This window comes from Pyxicephalus adspersus, chromosome Z, assembly GCF_032062135.1.
Source record: "Pyxicephalus adspersus chromosome Z, UCB_Pads_2.0, whole genome shotgun sequence".
NCBI lineage: Eukaryota > Metazoa > Chordata > Amphibia > Anura > Pyxicephalidae > Pyxicephalus > Pyxicephalus adspersus.
The window spans coordinates 18,549,787-18,574,533 of NC_092871.1; the positions used below are offsets into that span (position 1 = coordinate 18,549,787).

General features: G+C 38.7%; 1 protein-coding gene across 1 annotated transcript; it reads left to right on the top strand.

Moving 5' to 3' along the window:
• The first annotated feature begins 1,797 nt into the window (after positions 1-1,797).
• DLL3 (delta like canonical Notch ligand 3) lies at positions 1,798-24,085 on the top strand. Its single transcript, XM_072430829.1, has 9 exons — positions 1,798-1,854; positions 2,516-2,755; positions 5,002-5,059; positions 9,591-9,848; positions 15,081-15,442; positions 17,770-17,989; positions 19,282-19,912; positions 20,544-20,655; positions 22,217-24,085. The coding sequence occupies exons 1-9, from the start codon at positions 1,798-1,800 to the stop codon at positions 22,220-22,222; spliced, it is 1,944 nt and encodes a 647-aa protein (XP_072286930.1). The 3' UTR covers positions 22,223-24,085.
• Positions 24,086-24,747: the final 662 nt, after the last annotated feature.

Genomic DNA, 24,747 nt, shown 5'->3' on the forward strand with positions numbered 1-24,747 from the left:
TTGTGGAATCGAAGAAGCCTCGATCAGTCAGAATGTAAAATGATCATGGATGGATGATAATGAAAATGGACCATTGATCATGAAGCAAAGCTGCAGTAAAATTAGCCATATGTGAATTGATGTGGCTTGATTGATTTTTAATTTATTAAAAACGTTATTTTATTTTATTCAGCTTGTTCCATAGATATGTTAACTATGGATTGAAAACCAACCAATCATAATACAGCACATAGCAATCAGAGCAAAGTCAGACTTTTTGATTCTTTTCAATCATTTAATTGCAAATTGATCACTGTATTCTCACCCGATCGACCCCACCCCCCACTAATAATATTAATCGTATGTCCAAAATTCTCAGAAACTAATCAAGAGACCTTAAAAACTATAGGATACCTAATTGATGGAAATTTTCTAACCTGACTGATCAAGGTTTATTAGAATCTGCATTTGATATCGATCACTTTTGATCAATCAAATTTTTTTTTTTATAGTCGATTCTATAAAATAATCCAATGGGCTGCTGGATCGAACAGGAAACCTGACCCGTGCATGGCCAATCATACTGATGGGTTCAATCGATTTCTGCTTGTTCAATTTTTCAAGCATGCTCTTTGAAGGTAATTGATCGAGTAAATATATAGTGACTGATTTATGCTTCGATCAGCAAGAAGCAAAACTGAAGAATCAATCATGCATGGGTTGCTGTGTGTAATAGTACGATCAACTTTCGTTTTGATGGTGAACATTTATTTCCAACATAACAATTGAACTAAAACTTGATCTAAAGTCGATTTGTGCACGATTGTTTGTATAAAACTCTGTATGAGCTGCAAGAAATGTGACTTTATTATATATCCTAAACGGGGCTCTGTAATGATCCACTTATATTTGCATCAATTAATTATTTTGTGCCAGAAAATAATTTGGTAACCCAATCCCCTAGGCAAAAATGAGCATGATGGCACAACGGAGTAAATGACTGTTTAACCGCACATATTTTATATTTTAGTTGTCCCATCCATGGTCCTCAATGTAGCTCTTGCCTCTGATAACTTATAGACAATGGACTGTCATTTGATATATAGAAGCACGTGTTTGGTCTTATTAGCATCATAAAAAGATAATTGTATGGGGTCTCCTAATGTAATTGTTGTTCCAGTTTGGGGCACGAGCTTTAATTGTGTTTTTCAAGGTTTAGGGTAGCTGATCAAAGAAAGTGTGACTTGAGGAGGAAGGGATGGACAAGGTGGTGGAGGGAGAGAGAACAGAGGGGGGAGTCAGGGGAGGGGTGGGGGCCATCTGACACCAGGAGGGTCTAGCTCAATATAAAAGCCCAGCATTGACTTGGAAGAACTTTAGTTACAGTGCAGGCAAGCTCCATCCACAGACAAAAGACCACACAGGATTGAGCTTTACAAAGCATTCAAGCCTTTCCGATGTCACAGAGCCTGGCTGGAAGGATATTTACTAAGCTCTACAAGTCAACTTTCTTTGGACCGAACTTTTTCTTCTAACACTTTACAGAATTACGCTAGGAAACCAAAACCTGTCTGCAGGCATCAGATCTGATACCAAGCTCCATCAGCCAGCTGTGCCTTCTCTTTTTTGAAGTTGGCTTGACATTTGCCTTGCTACCAGTTCCATCTGCTGAGTCTTTCCCTTCCTTGTCCTGCCTGGTCCTGTTGGGTGAATACCCATTTGGGCTTCATTCATTTTTTTTTCTGGGAAGCAGTGGTGATTTTCATTGCATTGCTGGTCTCTTCTTTCATCCCGAATTCACTCATCAAGGGGTATAAGATGAAAGCAAAGATGCTTCTAACGTTGGTCTTGATGGGAATGGTCTCTGTGCAAGAGGTGAGTACAGAAAGTAGTTGTAGGTAGAAGCTTGATGACTGTTAGTAACTTTTCTTTGTATAAATCGAAGGATCCTTCAAACTTAATACTGAGTATATATATAAGTTATTCCTCGTCCTATAAAATACTTGTTTATATTGTTTATTATTTAGTACTTTGGCTTAAACTGTTACTGCATATTATATATTAATATATATATATATATATATTCTCCTTAAGTTACAGGTCGTCAGACATTGTTCTCATGGCTCTAAACTCAACTCTAGTTGCTATGGGTTACTACACGTATTTTAAAGCTCTATGCACTCCCCCTCTAACCAAATATTTCTTACATTTCTCTGCATTGTGGGTCTATTTTTATACTTATCTAGTACAAGTACTTTATGTTAGCATCTGTTATCTCCTTATGAAGCTATAATAATTCATTATATTGCACTCATCCTGCTGCAGCAGGTTAAAAAAAATGTAGCCCAGAACGACCAATCATTTTCCATTGGGATGGTTGCTCTCAGCCAGTGAAATCCTAGCGGCAGATTTGAGTTGCTGAAATTTGGATGTCACTATTGTTCTGCACTGCAGTATTGCATGAGTTGAAAGGTAGCTGTAATAGGTTTGTATTGTATGTTATATCCATAATGAATCCAGTTAATTGTCTCTCCAGGTCCACTCAGCTGGTATGTTTGAGCTGAAGGTCCACTCATTCAGCAGTCCCCGCGGGGTATGTGTAGCTGGTCGCTCTTGCCGTATCTTCTTCAAAGTGTGTTTGAAGCATGCCCAACCTGTGGTGTCCCCAGATCCCCCATGCACATTTGGAACTGCTCTCAGTGACCTTATGGCCATGGATCCAGAAGCCATATCTTCCAGCACCCCTATACGAGTCCCCTTTCACTTCAAATGGCCGGTAAGTCAGAATCTCATCTTTTTGGCGATAATGACACTTTGCAGCTCAAGAATAGGAGAACTCGTAAAAAGCTTGTGGTCTAACTTGTAATATCCCAAAGAAGTAGTAAACAAATGTTTTGAGGTCCATATGATGACCTAATTGCCCAATAAAGCCTTAAGATATGAGCCATGGCCAAAGTTAGTGTGACTCCAGAGATCTTTGCGCAGGGCATAGATTTTCATTTTGAAGAGATTGTTCAGTGATCAGTTTTGATGCTGGGTCATCATTGGATGTCCATAATTAACATAAACTGCTTTGCTATAGCTTTTTAGCTATACTATAATCAGTAATGATCAGATGAAGACAAAAAGAACCAAAAAGCTATATTAATTTGGTAGAACACTTCAACCAAATCAAGCTAGTTAAGTAACATAGAAGTATAAAGGTCCGATTAGATGAACGGCTTGAAATCCAAATGTAATTGTTTCCGATTGGTCTTACAGAATTAGTTATTGAAGTTAATATAATTATTTTGTAAATGCTTTAGTAATAGCCTTGTAGGTATCCCACCTTTGTCTATTTAGAACCATTGACTATTACTCTGATGTAGCACCACCTAGTCATGTGGACCATAGAACTAATTCCAGCACCCTCTAGTTGTTTCTCAAGTCACAGGATCTTTGTCTGCACAGAACCCCTCACTTATGCATTTTCTTGACTACAAAATATATCAGAGTCCTATAGGGGTGTCTTCTTGTGTCCCAGAACCCCATAGTTGTGGCTGTTCTTATGACAATACACTTCTTTAGTAGTGCTTTCCTATGCCACATGTTCTTTGTCTGCCATCATCCCAGATTCCCTGGTCATAGAACCTTTGTCTTCTTTCAGTTCTCCCTCTCTGGTCAAACATCTGTCTATCAGGAACCCCCTTGATAAGGCTTTCTATGCCTTTGTCCTCAGCACCCTCTAGTGGTTGCCCTTCATTTCACAGAATCTTAAATAGGAACCCTCCTGACAAAGGCACCCAGAACTGCTTCTCTTTTTTGTTTTAAACCCTAAATTTGTTCTTCGACACATCGACTTATAATGCTTTAGGCTATCAATGGTCCTGTGTTTGTTGGCTTTACTTTTATCACATCCCATAAGCCTCTGTTCCATATAGCACCAATTAGTTCTTTTTCTATCATCATATATTTTAATATCATCTTCATATTTTTAAGCATTTTCCTTGGAAAACCAATGATGAATCATTTGCCAGTCAGAGTTTTTAATGAATAATATCTTTCACTCTAATTACTATAAAGCCACACTAGGTAACATCCTAGGGTAACAATCTGAATAAAACAGTCTTGGATGTATACTTTTTATAATTAGAATGAGTTGTCTTTTTGTTTTATATTATTTTTATATTCACAAAGAAACCCAGATACAATTTTTTATTGCACAACCTGAAAGATTTTCTAGCACCTGTAAAGTAAGAACCTAAGCAGATTGTAATGTAAGGTTTCTCAAAGGACATCCAGCAATATTAAATGTTCAGTAACTCAGCACTGAATAATATACCATGTGAACAGTAAACATTTTTAATTGTTTATTCGCTTGTTCACCCCACTGAGTATATTACAAAGATTTCAAAAAGAAAACAGGGTATCACAAAGTGGTTCTACACTTAGGAACTTCAAGAATATGACTTCCAGTTTCTTACTGCTAGCTAACAAAGATTTAAAATCTGCCTTGAATTTTGTATAGGGTGTTAAATGACATGTGCTACAGGAAATATATTAGTACAACATTTGGCAGGTTTCTGTCACCCACGTAAGACTGTCACCCACGTAATGTTGTCTAATATCTATCTGTCTAGGTAAACTGAGCAAACTGTTTGGGCAAAACTGACGCGTTTGAAGACGTAAAGATGACTTTATAGTTTGACACTCTTGTCCCATTACTATTCAGCTTTATTGAGCTTTGGGTGGGGAGATTCAATTTTAGTTAGAAATTTAGCATGAATTTGGGTGTTGCTATACCTACATCGAAGCCTAGAGGGTAAAAGAGCCCCTGTCTACAGAAAAGAAGATAATTATTCATTTCTCCATTAACCTCTCATGTATTCCATCAATAGGCTTTTTTTATTCTGCCCCCAAACCAATGTTGTTAAGTTAAGTTACCCATACAAGCTGCAGACATTTCTCCTATTCATGCAAAATTCTCTATCTTACTATAAACGTACTTGTATCATTGACCCAAAACATCTTATTTTATTACAGGGAATTTTCTCACTTATCATTGAGTCCTGGAGAACACACACAGCGGAGAAGTCCACAGGTAAGATCCCTTAAATGTCTTCATTCATAAGTGGGCATCTATAACATTCGGAAATTTCTAAAGTCAGAGATTCAAATGTCTCTTTAGTTAGTCCTGGATATGAGATGATCGTCATTTGATAAAAATTTGGAAAGACCATAATAGTATTACAAAGCATTCTTTGTAAGATACCATTACATGTCTAGTGCTAGTTTGTTGAAAAAAAATATAATTAAAATATCATTTTCAGCTACAAAATCCCTTTAAAGCCAAACTAAAGCTACAGAAATATGTGGTCAGACAGACATTTTTCTAACAACCTCTATTGTATAGTCATATCTCCATTTCCCTGTTGTTGCAGCTGTGTCTAAATAAGAATATGCAGTTCAATAGGCATCATAGTTGGGCCTAGTGCACTCTGTAATATAACAGCCCTGGTCAGATATACCCCTTAGAAGACAAGCTCAGTGTATTGTAGTGACCATTAATCAGCTCTGTCTGCATAAAGCACTGCATCAGGACGGCAGGCAACAGCAAATAAAAAAGGTAAGGAACTTCTAACCTATACACACAGATAGCAAGACTAAAGGGATACAAAAGTGGGGGATAAAGATTGTGATGTTAAGGCTTTGGTCAGAAAGTTAAAAAAAAACTTGAGTTGAACTTTAACTGTAAGCATGATCCCACTGGATCTGTTAGTTCTTCATATCAATATTGCATTTGGAACCTCAAGCACAGATTCTTGGTGGCCAACTGGCAAGCAAATTTAAGTGTATGGACCTTGTATGGTATTTTCAAGCTTCCATGGTATTTCCTCCAAAAACATATTGGTAGGTTATCTAAAGTCTGACCAAATTTTCTTTACTTTGTATGATGTTTGACACTGGATTATAAGCTCTTTCGATACCAGTGATTAATGAAAATGGTTCTTTGTACTTTATACCATGCATAATCAGTTAGTGATATATAAGTGCAGGTTTAACCTTTTATCCCCCATAGTAGATTAGCAATTCTGCCAAAATGTCTGTTCTAATTTAGTAGATAAAAGTATTAGTAGTAGTATAGTATTATGAAATGGAACTGATCATTTTCAAGATGAGAAATAGGAACTGCAAAAGACCAACTAAAGACCAACCTGGTAGGATTGGGGTCAAAAAAGATGAACTTTATTTCTAAGAGGTTTGCCCTTACGCTTGGCCCTTTTTTTTAAGCCATCTTGTAAGTTAATAGGGCAATTTTGTAAGTTGAGGTCATAATGGGATGAAATGATTAGATCTGTGACCGTTTGGCCTTTTAAAGTGCCAAATGACTGATAACAGATAGGATGATTGCTGGAAAATCAATAGGAAGCCTTTTTATCTATTATGACTTATTATTTACTCAAAATGCTGTTTAACATGCTCATGGGTCAATACAATGTGACTGTCTCCAGCATCAGGGAAAACATGAGAGATCAGCAAAATGTAGGAAAATATATCTGTTTGTCTAATTTAGTCTCACTGTCTACCTTAATAATTCAAATTAAAAAAAGACATTATTGAATACTGCTTTCTATAGTAAAAACACATACCTTGTTTATGTATAGCTTCCCAGAACCTTCAGTTCTGTACTTCTATTACTTATACTCTAAAAGCTACCATAAACATTAGAAGGCCAATGGACATACAGACATCATCGGCTTGAAGGGGAAAACATAGGTAATTCGAAATCATGTCAGACTGCTTTTTCCATTGACAAGTCTAAGCTGTTGGTGTCAGCTGATGTCTTAGATTTATTCCAATTTAATTATGAAAATTTCAGCAAAATGTCAATGAGAAGGTGAGTTTTCTGAGAATTTAACAGTTTTTGAGGGGTCCATTAAATACAAAGGACTGTTACATTCATATTTCATGAATAGTTCAAAGTCTATAGCTTATGTAGGGGGGTAAAGGCTGCATTTTTAAAATAAAGTGAAAATTATTGCCATTTTTGAAAATTGTTGGTGAAAATGAAATTTCCCAGGTGAAATTGTTTACATTGTATTGGATAGTCTTTAATGTTGAGGATTTTCAATTACAGTTTGTTTAATTAATCAAGCCTTTTACTTTTCAGACTGATACCTATTGATGCCACATTTATGAAACTAATTACCAAAGGTATACCTTATAAAATATCTTCTTTTCTACTTATTTTCTGTGTTTTTCCTGAATAGTCTTCTGTTGTCAAGACACATCAGGAAACAAGAATACACTTCCTGAATATACCACCATATACAGTGGTAGTAACCCTTACACTCTCTATCCAAATGAAAAAAGCAGGAGTTCAATAAAAGTTATTTCCAGCCATAACTATGAGAACCTAAACTTTACACATGCAAGGCTTAGCCCCACCCATCAGCCTACATCATATCCAGTAACAGGGTCCTTAATGGCCACATTCTTATTTTAGAAGTTAGGAGAACCTTCTGAGGAAAGCATTTAGGTGGCTCCAATGGTGTGTGGCCCTAAAACCCAAAGACTCTGAAGATCAATGCTTGCTTTATGGGTTCCAAAAGTGTTTCTACTGGTATATTCCCAGGTGCTAAAAGCTATCTGGACAGACATCTACCATGCAAAATATCAGCAATGAGCTAGACTGATTTGGACCTTTCTCCTGACCCCATAATGCTCTTCAGCTGGCCACTTATATGGTGAAGTGGAAGTTACACAGCTTATTCTTCAGGAAATATACTCCTAGTTACAATGTAAGGTGCCCTCTGGATCCTGATTGTACTGAATTACAAAAATGAATAAAAAAAAGACACCATTTAGGATAATACTCTGTCTGACCCGGAAAGGCACAGACTCTGTTTGCAAATTTGAATGAAATAGAGGGTTTATGGCTTGAGATAAGCAAGTCAAATCAGGGAGAGACAGGACCAGCTAAAAAAAATGTTCTCATTTTACTTTTAGGAAATGGGAAGAAGATAGCTATTTCAATATTTACTCATCTCCACATGTTATCAGCATTTACTTTTCAAATCAAATACAATCTTAGTATATATTTATATATATATTGCAGCTTAATACAAACATGTGAATTTTTTTCGGGATATGTGAGATAAAACTGGCTAGTGATAGAATTAATATGTTATGCACGGTTGACTTCCTGTACAGAAATTCCCTTGCAGGCAGTTCTCCCCACTAGGAAATTTCTGACGAAGTTTAAACACATTTACATTAAAGATAAAAATGTAATATGAAATAATTTCAGCTCTGCCAGGGAATAGCCGTATCAGACTCCAATTATCTATTGCATTTCATTTGCGGTACATTACACATCAGTCCACTTTTTACCTTTTTTCTTAAATCAGCAGGTTCTTAGCTCACTTAATGCTAGACTGGCTTAAAGGATTTTGCAGGTTTTTCTGATTCATCAATGTTAAATAATAAGAAGCAAACATATCTACAGACAGGAAATCAAATAATAAAAAGAAACCTTCTGCCCAATGGGTTTTAAGGAAAGTACCACTTGGTCATGGTATATTTACTATTTAGTCATCAGATCATCCATTGGCACCTTTATACCTAGTCCTATGATACACAGGGAGTTCTGTCATCCGTAGCAATCAAACAACCATAAACTGCTATGACTACTCCCTGTCCCAAGTGCCATGAAAATGCATTTAAAGGATCTTCCCCCATGCTACAAAAACAAATGTTTATTGGACACTGGGATTGTCCTTGTGTAGGGACCCTTTGGTCGCCCTCCAGACTACCAACACCGAAACTGAACCCTTAACCTGAATGCTAAAATCAAACCCTTATTAGCCAACCTATTCTAAGTTAGTAAAGGAGGGGTGGGTTCTGTAGTAGAAGAACATTTATGGATATTTTTAAAATTATTGCATATTTATCTGAATTAAAGTGTCTAAAGGGGATGCATCCCATGAACTGGTGCTGTCCCATAGCCTCCAAATCCATTCAGGTTCTGGCTTTCCAATAAGGGGAAATTAAAGGAAGATGTGAGTGGTGGCTGTAAAGCAACACACTGTTTAAGATCATTCCTAAATACATTTCCCTCACCTTTGAATTACTTTGGACCCAAAATTTATTAGAATGAAATTTAAAATGTTTAGACAGAATAACTCCTGAGTTTCAATCCCAAGGTAGCCATACATTAGATATCTAAAAACCTTCAGTTTCATTAGAATTAAACATTATTGACATCCATAGGCCACCATTGGACCATACAAGCATTTACACCTAACTGACCACATAGCATAACCCCAAGGTGATTTTGGAGGACAAACTGTTATCACCACTGTTAAGCCCTATGGTTCAAACAGGGTATAAAAAAAAATGAAAGAAAGAATAGTGCTGCATATAGCCAATTCTCCTCCTTAGACCATGTCAAGTCAAATATAATAATTGTCTGGGAAGACCCAACCTCACCAGCTCTTTTGCAAATGACAGTGTCAAAAGATATCCAAAAACACAAGATTGTTGTTATCTTCCTATGTCAGTGGATATTGTAGTTTGAAATGTTCCAGCACTTTTTGCTAATTCTTTAATCAACTCTTTGCTTCCTGCAGAAAATACTGACAACCTAATTAGTCGACTGGCAACTCGCCGGCGCCTGTCTGTTGGAGAAGATTGGTCCCAGGATATTCACCTGGGCCAGCAGAGTGAACTACGCTACTCCTATCATGTCTCATGTGATGAGCATTACTATGGTGATAGTTGTTCCGACTACTGCCGTCCACGAGATGACACCTTTGGCCATTACGTCTGTGACAATGAAGGACGGCGCCTCTGCCTGGCTGGTTGGAAGGGCGAGTATTGTGCAGAACGTGAGTATTCAGTTCCCTGATGGTCATCAACCTATTGTATATTTCTTTTAAAATGCTTTAAAATTTGCCTTTGTTAGTGTATATTATATCTAATTTGCTTAGTATTAGGCCTGAAGTTAGGCTGGGCAGCCCAGTCCTGTATGTCTTTGGCTGAAGGATGCAAAAAATACACCCAATGGCAAAGGAACATGGGTTACAAAGCTTGCAATTTTAACTTGACCTCTTGCTCCAGAAGCTGGAAGGGGCTCTCTTCATAACCACTGTCTGACACTGGGAAAAAAAATCCACATGGCTAGGTTTCACACAATACTCCATATCCCTTCTTGCCACTGCAAGACTCTGCCTTGTTACTTTATAGACATGAGATGTTTCTTCCTTACTGACACAGACTATTACAAAAAGGCCTGCAGCTGCCCCTACCCATCCTTTCATGGGGTGGCCCTTGTCAAAAATTCATACCAGAGCCATAGATCAGGAGCTACACCACTGCTTGTACCCTGTGAAATCTTTTCTACTGGGCACTCTAGGCCCAATATATCACAATGAATCTGTACTGCCCATTGCAACCAATCGGCTTGTCCATTTCATTTGAAACAATTGTGTGTTCTTTTCATGCACTTGCAACAAGTAGAAATTAATGCATCCCTAAAGAAGGAAAGTGTGAGTCCATAGTCCACGGCCAGTCTACATTTTTTCTTCCTAACACAAATTTGCCTTTGTTGAATAGATTTTAACTTTTAAAGGGCCATAATTATTTGCAGTTAATCAAACATATATACATAAACACAAATCTTTAGTGCTCAGCCTTAGATGTTATAAAATCTTTCCTAAATAGTGCTGAGATTTAGGTTTTTTGATAATCTGACCTGTAATACTAATAATGCACAGGCACCAGCCTGCTTAGTGTGCCTAAACCCTTTCACCCAAAATGGTGAGGAGTTTATATGAATGAAAAGCATGTACCCAGATAATTGCCCCAGATTAGAGCCTTGCCTTCTCCTTTCACACTGACTCTTCTTCACGGTACGACTCCTAATTATCCACAGAGCTCATTATCAGGATGAATAAGCAAGCGGGGAGAAAACAGTCCTGGGGCATCATCAACAACAATGTGTTCAGACTCACAAGTTCAAACCTTATAAGTGATATTAAAGTAAGATTATTAGATATAGCGTGTTTCTGTTTAACCTTTTACACAACAAATATGAAGCTTTGTTGCTTCTCAGATGGTGACTACACCAAGGGAGATGATTTATCGCGAAGGATGAGTGAGAGTTTTCGTTCTCCCGAATTTCGATGAAAATTGGGAGATTTTGGAGTCAACAGTGTATATTGGTACACTGGTATGGAAGTACCAGGCTACAGTATAGCCCATTTTTAACTCACCAGGACCTGCTATAGTGCCAAAAGACTGCAACCCTTGAATAAATGTAATCAAGGATCCCTGATGCTTCTTGAGCTTGAGATTACATATCTTGATAGCTCATAAATATTTTTAAGGGACAGTCTGGCAATTTTTTAAATTTTGTAAGATGATACTGTAGTTTAGGAACCCTATTAGTGAGATCTCCATTTATATTCTCAAGTCGGCCCACCCACTGTACCCCCTAGTGGTCCCAGTGAACATTATACATAACTGACTGGGTTGGACTTTTTATCAAATACTATCAATAGGTGGTCCATATGTGTTATAAAAGTTCTATGTTGTGTATTTGAACTAAACCCCTCATTTGCATTTCAGTGATGACTTTCACCATGTGTTCCCCAAAACAAAGACTTCATTAGCTTTTATTTCCATGGACAGTCCATGGCTTTAGAGTTTGGCCCCTGGGAACCTTGAACTTTGACAGACAATGGTCCCACTTGTGCTCACTTCAGTCTTTGTTTGCTCCTTTTACCCAGACCTTAATGGTCAAGGTTTTAAAATCCAGCTGTTCCTGGAGGGTATTTTAATAAACCAGTTCAGGAGGCCTCCTAAAAAAAGAAGCTGGAGTGCCTGTGATTGGGCTTGAATACGCTCAGTATTCAAGTGTCACTGGAAACAATTTTTAAAATGTTGGCAGTTGTTTGGGACCATATAAATGTTTGCACATAATGGGTCCCCATTGAAAGTGAAAGGACCCCGTTAACAATGCAGGCAGCTGTGGTCACAGCATGGTCAATACCACATAATAGGTGCACATAAAACCTTAGGGGCATGTTCCTTCACTTTTCCCTGGATAGAAATAAAACACATACGTTTTATCGCATTTACAACAGAACACAATAAAAGTTTTGGGGCTTTCTCTAGTTGACCCTTGACTCTTCAGGTAACGAGATTAGGAGAGAAAAACGACAAAATCCAGTGCATTGTCGGTCCTTTGTACATAACATATCCCGTAACAATGTGTATTTAGTTACTCCACTAAACACATTAGGAAAGGCGGAGGAGAGCAGGGGATTCAGGGCTGCACACAAAGGCCCCGAAGCAGCATATGGTGACTGGTTATGGGATGTGTGCAGTGACTGCACCCCACCAGACGCTCTTCAAGGTAAATAGGAGTGTGTAGGGGGTGGGGGGACATGTGGTTTTAACCAGAATACATTGTGAGCAGTGAAGACAGATTAATAACCCCCCTCCTGGCACTTCCCGCTCCCCAATTGTTCTGTGCACAATAGAGACAGGCGGCCTGCATTAAGCACCCCCTCCCCCTCTCTGGCAGGTGCTGTGTGTGGATCAGCCTGATAGCGCACTTTCAGCATGTCATCTGCTTGACACTCGGCGGCTGTGCAGAAAAAGTCTGATAAGACAGGGGCTAGAAAGGGCCTTAGGGACACAATAGGGCCAAGGAAGGTTTGTTAGAACACATTAAGTCCACATTTGCTAATGGATAAAAGAGCCCATGGAGGGTTTGTTTGTTGATTTGCTAGGACTAAGGCTAGGTACCAGAAGACCACTGGCAGGAGAGGTGACCACCATAGAACTTTACTTTTGTTCTAACCAATCAGGATTTTCCCATTATAGGACATTTTATGATATGATAGTAATCGAACAGATGCGGTGGGCGATAATCTTAAGCCTTTGGCTAATGAGAATCTGAAGGCTGATTAATTAAAGTGGAGAATGGAGAAGCTGAATATTCATTTTCAATTATCCAATCATGTGAAAAGAAATGTCTTGTTCATGCTGAATACCCAATCATGCACAGGTGAAAGGATTTGCTTCCGCATGATTGGATGATTCAAGTCATTTATTTGGAAAGAAGATTCCCTTAATAAATCTGCTCAGCACTGCTGTAACAGAATAGCAGCAGTCTATGGGTGTCTTTATCACTATACCATTACCATCCTGGGTGCTGCGGTTTGCAGATTTCCACTACCTCCCATGACCAAGAGCTTCACCCGCCCCTCTGCCCTATTACTGGAAACTGTGCATTGCAGGGATGGGTCAATAATAATCTTTTATGTGCTTACATAATAATATGTTCAAGGATTCCCAGAGTCCATTAGGTAAGCTTAAAAGATACCAGTTGTAGCTGCTGCCTTTTGGCTCAGTTTGTCCAACTAAAACCTGATGGAGACATCTGATACAGAACAAGTCACTGCTCTTGAGCTACTGAGCTTTGTAAAGAACAGGACAATAAAACTTTTAAATTGTGTAAAAAAAAAGCCTAGTGCATCACCTACCAGTATATATATATATACCAGTATATATTTTTTTAAATTCACGTTGATACATTTTTATTTATACCTGATTGCTAAGATATTGACAGCAAGTATATATATATATATATATATATATAGCAGGTTATAACAGTGAGCAAGCAATCTTGTTGTGAAGGACCTGCCAGCTTCCACAACCATAATGTCTGGCATGTAAATTGTATACTATGATAACCAGCCTGTGCACTCCCTGCATAATATTACAGGATATGTTATGTAGAGACCCTATCTTTTTTAATAAATGGGACTAGTTATGATACATGTTGCAGCGTGTTCTGAAGGAGCCCAACCCACCAGACAGCCCCAAAAGAAATAATGCACAGTGCACAGCAACACATAACAGTGCATTACCCCCCATTGCACTGCAGTGTGCTGGTATAGTACATTTAGAGTGTGATTAGAAATAAATGGCAACCCAAAACTTTTCTTAAATATAACACATAATCCAACTGTCCTTACCTCAACATATTGTTAAAACAGATCCTAACACTTAACCCTTTCCCACCCCTAAAATCCTAAAACCCCACTCTAGATGGAAATGATAATACAGACAGCTCAATCCCTATTCATCTGTATTGGAAGCTTGTGTCCCAGCAAAGTGCCAACCAGCACCATCTAGTGGTGAGAAAATATAATAGCATAGTAATTGCAGAAAGCTTTAAAAGGAGGAGAAAGCTTTACAAGTTTATCACGAACTTCAATCCAGTTATTTTTGTTGTTCAAAAAGTAGTGCCATAATAGGAATAAACACAATAGATTGGCTTGACTTTTCTTGGCAACTGCAAACAAAGTGCTTTACTTGCTGTTGGACTATTTCACAATCCTTGGCTAAACACAACTGTGCTAAAAACATAGTGATACACACTACACCACTTCCATTCACAATAGATTGGGGACAATTTATTTCCAAATGATTTTTTTTTACATTTATCTATACCTGCCTGGGTAGCTGGGTCACACGCAAATCTTACATTCAGAATATCCTTTGCATGAATTTGTATTGAAATACTCAGAATCAGGCCTAATAAAGGGTTTCAATACACAATCTAATGTATAGGTGCGTACACTTCACATTGAGATTCACATTGCCAATCATACTCAAAGATGAGTGTTAGAGCTAGGGTTTGATGACTGCTGTCCTGTCAAATGCTAACTTTATGTTAATCAAAGAAAAATTGTCAAGCTCCTGAGTGTACCTAACAGTGGTTTGTACTTAAAGGAATGGAACAATTATTGAGAATCATACTGTCATGGACAATCAGTGGCCATGAGGCCAGTGCAGAATTGTACATACCAGGGTTATATAACAGAGATCTGTAGTTGTTCACAATCTTTCAACAAAGGTAATCAGATCTTTGATACTGTTATGTACACCCAGAATCTGTGATATAGCATGACAGATGGTATCACATCAGTTACTGGGAATATGGTGGCACTGCTCATTGACCTTGGTGTTTCAAATGGCTTAGTCATGTCTTCTGTCTTGCTAATTTGTTAACATCCCAAGATTCATTGCAAGTTTTCTTGCAGCAATCTGTCTTCCTGGCTGCAGCGAGTCCCATGGTTTCTGCGAAGTTCCTGGGGAATGCAAGTGCCGCATGGGATGGCAAGGTCGCCTATGCGACGAGTGTGTGAGATATCCTGGCTGTCTGCACGGATCCTGCTCTCAGCCTTTCGAGTGTACCTGTCAAGAGGGCTGGGGTGGCCTCTTCTGCAATCAGGACCTGAACTACTGCACCAACCATAAGCCCTGCCGAAACGGCGCCAGCTGCACCAACACCGGGCAAGGGAGCTACTCATGCAACTGCCGCCCAGGATTCACCGGGACCAACTGTGAAATCGAAAGCAATGAGTGTGCCAGCAACCCCTGCAGGAATGGAGGCAGCTGCAACGTAAGTGAACATCATGGAGGCCAGAAGTGGGATGTAGCCACAAAAATTTATTGGGTGTAAATACAGGTTTACCTTATTCACCCCAAAACAACTTTTTTATTTTTGATAAAGCAGAAAACATAACAGCCCTTGTCAGCCTTCACCTTTGTCCAAGTCCCTATTGTGCAAATATTCACCTATTTCCTTTTAAAGGAATGGAATGGATGGGTATCTCATTTCTGTGAATGTGTCCCCATATTCCTTGTCCTGGGGTCACAGTGATAGTAATTCAGAGAAAAAGCCCAAATGGGGTCACAGAAATGTTATAATTATTTCCCGATTTACAAGAAGCATTATTAATATTATTATTATTATTATTATTATTAATAAACAGGATTTATATAGCGCCAACAAATTATGCAGCGATGTACATTATAGCCCCTTAACAAAATCTGCACTTACAAAGTTCTACAAATCCCTGCCAATAATTTAGATTTCATTGAAGATGTGACAACAATGCTGCACTGCTCCTGCATTTAGAGCAGAGTTGTAACACTTATGTAGGTGATGCTTGCACTACAGTGGGAGGAGAAAATGTTCAAGGCAGCATGGCTATCAATCACTGCTGATAATTAGTTGTTTGAAAAAGACATTTTTGAATTTTTGGTCACTTGTTTTTTTAGCCCATCTCAGACACTAAATATTTATTGATCTATGCGAATTTGTTGAATATTTTCCATTTTTTATTATTTTTTCATGCCAGCTGCTTTTAGCTGAATATCATTCTGTTGCTAACTACGATTACCCAACAGGAAGCCAGCTGTGTGCTGCCAACTATTTCTTCCTACAGTCACAGCTTTGTGCAACGAATGAAATATTCCTTTTGGTTCATGTTTCCGACATTCATTTTGTTTTTTTTCTAAGCAGGTGTTATGTCTGCCATGTATCCACGGCTCATGTACCCAACTGCAGGCCTGGATTTCATTGCTATGGAGCAGTCACAGTTGTGGTCCTTATATTTAGACTGGGTCAGATAGGTAGAATAGAGGTGGTAATTTTGGGCTTAATATCCTTTTGAGAAGGCTCCAAATGCAGCTGCTCTCTCCAACCTGCTGGTTAGTTACAAATTACCTTTCAGGAACCTCAGAAATTCCCTAAAACTGGACTGCAGGTTTACAAATTGGAGAGGGCAGCTAAATTCAGAGACTCCTCGGAAAGCTATGAAGACTGGGGACCCAAGACTTAAACCCAGCTATAGGGCGAGTGCCATACTAATCATAACTTGGGGTTATGTATCTGGTATTTTTATTTGAGAATAAAAGATTAGTTATGGATTTTTAAACCAAGCCTATATAGGCTCTTCATTTGGCAGCTCTGTCTATAAAACACTTGAAAGGTCTGGGTTGCTGTACCAGATTTCACCAGCAGTGGACATTGCTGCTGGTGAAATCTGGACTCCTCTCTCCAAATCATCCAGGAATAAGGGTCAGAGGGTAAAGGAAAATGTCAGTACAAACCAATGTAAATGAGGTCCATTGTGCAGGGTTCTTTTAAATACCAGCATATGGAACATGTATGCAAAGGCATGGATCTAGCACTATGCAGAATTACATACAACATGCATTGCCATATTACACACATCGTTCACAGGTATGTACGTACAATATAAATACATTTATACATATATCATTTTATCTCATACCCCATCTGCTATCACGTAGATGTAGGACAAATAGTTACAAACTAACTCCATAGACACACATTGAAGGTTCCATCATTCAATCATTCCATGGTCTGTATAGATATCACCTTCATACACCATGCATGAATCTATACAGTCACATAACAGGGAATCACGTGTCTGTAACATATACCAATGTACTCACAATGGGCCTCATTTATCAAAAGCAGTGTTGCTGCTGCTCCGGGTAACTTATAAGATTCTTTCAGGTACTTTGTAGATCCTAAATACAAGGAAGAATCTGGATGGTCACCAAGGGCAGCATAGGCAATTTGCAGAAAGTTGATAAACCTGGCCCAGTGACATTAATTGTAATGTAACTAACTTTATTCATATCTGTTTATACTGGAAACACATGTAAATGTACATTTCTAATGATAATTTTTTATTCTCGTCCCTTTCTCTCTTCATCTTCCCCCTCTTCCTAAACCTTCATGACATCCCCTACCTCCTATAAATCACCCATTTTTTAACCCAATTATGATAATGATTCATAAAAACAATTTTACCCTTCACCATACCTCTACATATACCTTACCTAACTATCTTACTACCCTCCCTCCATTTTCCGTTTCAAACCATTGCCACCCCACCTTCCCCTCCATAGGACCTGGAAAATGACTACAAATGTGTATGTCCTCGGGGTTTCTATGGCAAGAACTGTGATATTAGTGCCATGACCTGCGCAGATGGTCCTTGCTTCAATGGTGGCACTTGTGTAGAGAAGAGTATCGTGGGAGGCTATGTCTGCCGCTGCCCAGTCAACTATCATGGCTCCAACTGTGAAAAGAAAATAGATCGGTGCACCAACAATCCCTGTCTGAATGGTGAGACCGGCATCTTATAAGCTCTTTGACGATCTCTACTAACCAATCTATTTTTGAGTGAGATGGTTGATCCAGATCTGTGCCCTTTTTAATTCCCATTAGCATGTAATTACATTATTTTATTTTCGTTTTAAAGAAAGTGGGGACGGGTTGGAACTTTTGCTGAGTTTTGTAACCTTTTTGAGTTCTCATTGCAGTGTTCTTCCCAGCGCCTTTTAGCTGGGTGCACCACCCGGCACTTTTTCGGTAACAACCCAGCTGTTTTTGGGTGGTTACTAAAATGTTAAGTCACAATACAGGGGCTGCCACCCACCTACAATTTCTTCCCACCCAGCTTAAAGATGTTTCTGGGTTGAACACTGCATTGGGAAGGGCTCTCCTCACTTCTTCTATTAAGACCCCCTAGGGATGACATTTGAGTTAGCTGCAACTTGAATCCATTGTTTTCTCCAAGCCAGCCAGTTGTTTGTCCTGCTAAATGCTGTGTGCATGGTGGTTCTCAGGAACGGTAAATTAGAAATCCAGCTCCTTGACCAACCATACGCTAATCAGGACTTTTCCCATTATTGCCCTTTATTATCCCTTTGAAATGGGCTCCCATCGGAGTCACCAATTTATTCTCAATCACCCCATCTTGACCTGGTCTATGGCAGTCAGGGTATTATTGGTTCTGCCACAAAGAAATTCTAACAGTTATCAATGAAGTTTACAGTTTTAGTAAGAAAGGTATAAAGTCCTCATATTATTTTTAAAAATACCAAAGGCAGCCTTTGGACTCAAAGCTTTAACTTATTGTGTTCTATCCATCCAAGTAGGTGCTGTGCTGACCACAGTCAGACAGCAAGGAACTTCGGTAGTATACGTATCTATTCTACATTACAGGAGAGTCCATGACTAAGCAATTGCAACTCTAAAATGCATTTTGTTAGAGTGAATAAAAATGACCATTTCTGATTTTATTGTCACTGTAGTATTTTCTACAGAAGACTTATAATGAAAAATATTTAATATTTTGCCCTAGGTAAGTTGACAAACACTATGGCCCTGTGCCAACAGGTTTCAGTTTTGTGTTGACATCAGTTTGAGACATTTCTGAGACCATTCAGAGACAAGTGTTGGGTGCAGTTGACCTGCTTTAAGGCAGCTTTTTTTATTTCCAAAGTGCAAGGATGGAAAACCCACTTTAAAGTGGAAAAAATCCCATTAACACAGGCATTTAAGGAATGTTTAAATTGTGCTGAACACCCTGTCTAATCCAACACTGATACAATTGTCTTTTATTATTTTAAAAGGAGGCCATTGCCTGGATGTTGGACGTAACGCAATATGCAAATGTCGCCAGGGCTTTACCGGACCCCGGTGCGAGATAAATATTGATGATTGTGCTAGCAACCCATGTGCAAATGGTGGGACCTGCGTGGACAGCATCAACACATACACTTGCTCATGTACTCTTGGATATGGAGGAAAAGACTGCACTCAGCGAGTTGATGCCTGTAGCTCCAGGCCCTGTCTAAACGGAGCCACTTGTTACACCCACTTTAGCGGACATGTCTGCCAGTGTCCTATTGGGTTTATGGGCTCCAGGTGTGAGTTCCAAGTTCAGGAGCCAACCTCATCATCCTATTACGCCGACCCCCCTTCAAACGTGGCCCTGGCTGTTTGCTTGGGTGTGATCACTTTTTGTTTGCTAGCCTGTGGACTGGTGCTACTGATGAGAAGCATCAAGAAAGGCCTTAAAGACCAGAAGGGAATTGTGACCAATGACCTGGAGCATAAGAACAACTTAAAAGAAAAGGAACCTTTCCTCATCTCACCACCACATTTCAAGATGCCTAATCAGGACTGTCTGAGGGAAAAATCCCGAAGCAAGCAGAAGCTCCTGCCAACATCAGACGTGGAGGAGGAGAGAGATGGGCGACGGTGAGTGATTACTCTTCTCACACTAGTAAAAAAAACACTAATCAGAAGGAAAGCCACCAATAAATAGAAGTAATAGTAGCTTATATCAACCAGAAACTGTTAACACTTGCTAAGAGATCTGTTTTGAACCAAGGAACATGTTCCTGGTACAGCTCCAAAACCTTTGCTTCTTGTAATGTTTTACATATTTACACCACCAGTTTAACTGGGTTCAGGCCTTACCAACCAAAACTGTTATGACAGTAAAGCAGAGCTGGTCTCATTATCTGGAGTAAAACTTTTCATTAGCAACTACATTTTTTATTTGATGGGCCTGATTAAATAAAGCTGCCCAAAGCTGAAGAGGATACATTTTCATCAGTGAGGCTGGGTGATCCAACAAACCTGGAATTGATCTGGTCCAGGATTCAAAACATTTGCTAGCAAATAGCAAATGACATGGAAGAAATTGATCCAGGTTTACTGCATCTCCCAGCTTCACTGATGAAAGTGTATCCTCTCCAGCCTTGGAGAGCTTAATTAAATCAGGCCCAATAACTTAAACAAGACAGAAGTATATAGATATGTAACAATGGTGTTTCCTATCTCATCTTCCTCTGTGATAACCAACATAATTTCATTTCTCTTTTAGAACAAAGACAGATTCCAGAAACTGCAATGCCTCAGGGAAGAACCAAGATGCTCTCTGTCACTCTATATACTTGCTCCCTGGATCCTCAGAACAGTGTGTCTTTGCTACAGAGGTAACAATCCATTCTTCCTAAGCATTACTCTAATTCATTGCTGCCTGCTTACACACAAAGATCTGATTGATGAAAGTTCCAGCACAATTAGATCATAGGAAACAATCAAGTTAAACTCTTAAAGACTAAATGGTTGCACAGCCCTAGAATCAAAAAAAGCCATTTAGAACAGTTTTCAAAGTAAACTTGAAATGTCTACATATAAAATGAAATTACTGGCAAACTATGGGGGGGGGGGGGTATATTCTGCCTTCAAATACCTGTATATATCCTAAAAATAGTTCATTAATGCCTGGAGAGGATAACAGATACAAGGCCTAGCCTGTATATATAGGAGCCTTGGACTAGACTTCCACAAATACTAAAAACAGATATACAATAACTAATTCAAGAATATAAGCATCTGTAGAATTTCAGATCTGACAAAAGGCACCAGCCCTAATAGGTTGTTGGATTCATTTTCGGATTAGATACGTTCTTAAACTTGCCTGCCCATCTTCTTCTGTCTCCTAAACCCTCACTACTTCTCACCCTCCTATTGTCTGATACTTCCCCCTCCTCCTAGATTGTAAGCTCTTTAGGGCAGGGTCCTCCCCTTCTCCTGGGTCGCTGTCTGTAGATGTCTGTCATTTGCAACCTCTATTTAATGTACATCGCTGCGTAATATGTTGGCGTTATTATTATACAGTAATTATATAGCGCCAACATATTACACAGCGCTGTGGAAAGTACATAGTCATGCCTCAAAGGAGCTCACATGTCTTTTAATACAGTCTGCGATCAATTTTTGGGGGAAGCCAAATAGACTGCTGAAATGTGAGAGGAAACCAGAGTGCCCGGAGGAAACCCACGCAAACAGTGGGAGAACCTGCAAACTCCATGCAGATAGTGCCCTGGCCAAAATTTGAACCTAGGATCGAGTGCTGCAAAGGCCAGAGTGCTAACTTCTGAGCCTCTATCCTGTTGATTAATAATAATAATATTAATACTTACTTCTACGATGTGTGCTCTGAATATTGCATATATTGGCTAATACAGGTGAAACCAATGTTGTAGTTCAAAAATAGCAAAATCAGCAATGCTGAGAATTCATTTAGGGAGATTTGTTAGAATAGGAATAGGGTTGCCTCTGCTGGCACTTTTTTTTTTTTTTAAGAATGGAAACTGGCAGAGATTACAGCTCAGTAGGTGGTTATGTTGCTGTGGCTTTGCAGAGGAGAATCTATTAGGATGTCCTTTGTGCCAGGATCATATAGCAATGTCATTTTCATGTTAGGGCTCCCACAGAGGACATTCTCTCTCCATCCGGCTCTCATTAGTTAGGGAGTCACACATTTACAAGCCAGCCACCTAACAAGTATATTAACAGCCTTGAATGACAACTTTGTAACCTAATCTTTTAAAAGGAAGTCAGCAGCTCCCCTATTAGTATTCCACGCAATTTTTATCAAGCAAAGGCTTGTTACATGTATAGCAACTGCTGTTATATTTTCATATGAACTTGCCAAATTTTTATATATTGTCTTTTATTGGCATTAAATCCTTTTCTCTTCTTCCTCAGGTCTAACCCTCCACAAGCACAAGAACTCCATCTGTACCGGTCCACAAAATGCTACCTTTCTGTTTACTTTTTGTAAAACAGACATTTATTTATTGAAATATCAGGACTTGTATATATTTATTCAGATGTATATATATTTTTATATTTATTATCCCCTCTGCTGCTAAAAAAAAGACTGCAGTAAAAAAAACAACTTTTTTTCATGATACTCCAAAGAAAAGATTTTCACTTACGGTCTCCACTGGCTGGACTTTAACAAATGGAACAAGACTGTAAAAGACACCAAAACCTCAAATGTTTCAAGAGATGAATGCGTCTTCATCTCCGGCTTCAAAATAGGACTTATGGACTTTTTCTTTATTTATTCAGGAAGCGTCGAGCACGCCAAGGGTGCTGGTTTTGATCCAAAGCAGTTTAATTTATAGACTGTATATATGTTAATAGCTTTCTAACCTTTGTAAAAAAAAATGTATAGACTGATATTAAATGTAAATGCATATTTATGCTTCCATAAAAATGCTCTGTTACGTAGCTATGTTCTTAGGATAATTTCTGTTTTCATGTAGGTTAAGGTGAAAACGCGCATCAACCTGCAGCAAAAAATCTAGCAAAATTTAAAAGAAAAAAAATACAACAATCTAAAACTAGAGAACGCAGAGCAAATATAGAAATACCCTTTTATTTTCTTGTATTTCTTGAAACATTGTTAAATATGTGTCAATCTAGAGCAGGGTTTCTCAACCAGAGTTCCTACAGTGGTTGCTAGGGATTCAGCAATTTGTGCCTCTCGGGTCGGTCACTGACACCAATGATCTTTTTTTGTTGTCTGTAAGGGGTGACATTCTTGTCAATGTAAGAGGCATTCTTCACATTGACTGCAATAATAGTATACTGGGAGTTGTGGATATAGTAACCATAGCAGGGGTTCCCCGAGAACATGAAACTTATTTCAAGGGTTCCCCCATGTTGAAAAGGTTGAGAAACACTGATCTAGACTATATATTTACCCAAAGTTACCCTATATTAACCTGTCTTGTCTATTCCGCAAACAAGAAATTGGGCGAGGAGGTAGGGGTACTTCACTGGTTATCCAAAGAGTATACAGAGTGGTGACATGGATTTTGTAGAATTGCAACATATGAGCCTTCCTTACACTAGGCAACCATATAGTACAGTATAGGTTGGGAATGATAAGATGATCTAGATACTTTAAAAACAGTTGTCAGGTAAAACAGTTTCCTATTCATATGTTTCAATTGTCCATTCTTTTAAAAATCTCCCCTGCTAGAATGGCAAATATTCTTGTTTTATGGTGTAGAGATCAATGTGACAATGCTGTATGATTCCTTTTGAACACCAAAATGCAGTGTCACCTGTTGTGGCCACAGGATTACAAACCTTCATTGGCTTTATAATGACATGACCTCTATTCCCAGCTTTGTCATATTGGAAGATGTTAGTTCCCCCCACCAGGACCCTGGTGCATGACAGTACTGGGTAGTACCTCACCTTTAGCAAAAGAAGGGGAGCAAGGTCTGCTGGGTATTGGAGTCCTAAGTAAGTGATGATACTGGTAAAAGCGCCAATGTGTCACTGTGCCCTTGCCCAGGCTCAATATCACAAGACCACTAATAAAGCATGCTAGTATAATGTTATTCTTACATCTAAATACCAGAATTGTCTTTTTTACATTGCTTGCTTTTACCATGGCTCTTTTTCTAAATAATTTACATCTGCTTCAAAGAGAACCCGTCTTCTGTAAACTATGCCCAAGCATGGTAAAACCTAAAGTAGAAATACCCAACCTGGTATATAAATCACCATTCTATGACAGTATCTATTTGCCACATACCTCCTGTTTTATTTATTTCAAGCTTTCACAAAAGTGTTTTAATTTATTAAAGGTATATTATAACGTGAGCTTGTTTTTCCATTGTTTTGTTTTTTCTTCAACCTGATTACATAACTGCTTTTTAATACATGCAAACAAAAGTTACACTGGGTCTGAACTGATGTCAGGAGATAAGCAACCAATCAGCCTGAATCTTATAGTTTGTGCTTACAATGGAACTCTATACATACAGCTAAATCACCATCGGAAATAGGTATATGTAAACATCTTACCTGGAAAAGGATTTATGATTTTAGTCGACCCACATGTGTGATACCTACAGGTCTTCCTTGCGTTGTTGCAAAGGGAGTGACACTACTGTTTTACTGTTAAGCTTTACAGCTTGTGGAGTCACTTGACCCCTCAATAGACACTGCATAGAGAAGAGAACGACACAATTTTATTTGCAATATAAGTGACACTGTCACTAGCTTAAAAAAACAAACAAACTGTGCCAATCTGTAAAAGAAGGTGAATATTTAACTGTCCAGCAGGTGGCAAACTCATTTTTACTCTCTTCCACAACTAAATACACCCTCGGTTCATTGACACTTCCATTGCTAGCTGAGGTTTCTCCATGGCTGCTGTATTACTGTTGTGTCCTGTACATACATATTATGGAGGAGAAACCTCAGTGCCC

What these genes read in the sequence shown, in the direction of transcription:
- DLL3 (XM_072430829.1), top strand. Translation starts at nt 1,798, where the DNA reads ATGAAAGCAAAGATGCTTCTAACGTTGGTCTTGATGGGAATGGTCTCT. An exon ending in GAATGGTCTCTGTGCAAGAG is followed by an intron (nt 1,855 to 2,515) that starts GTGAGTACAGAA and finishes TTGTCTCTCCAG; the next exon opens with GTCCACTCAGCTGGTATGTT. An exon ending in CCTTTCACTTCAAATGGCCG is followed by an intron (nt 2,756 to 5,001) that starts GTAAGTCAGAAT and finishes ATTTTATTACAG; the next exon opens with GGAATTTTCTCACTTATCAT.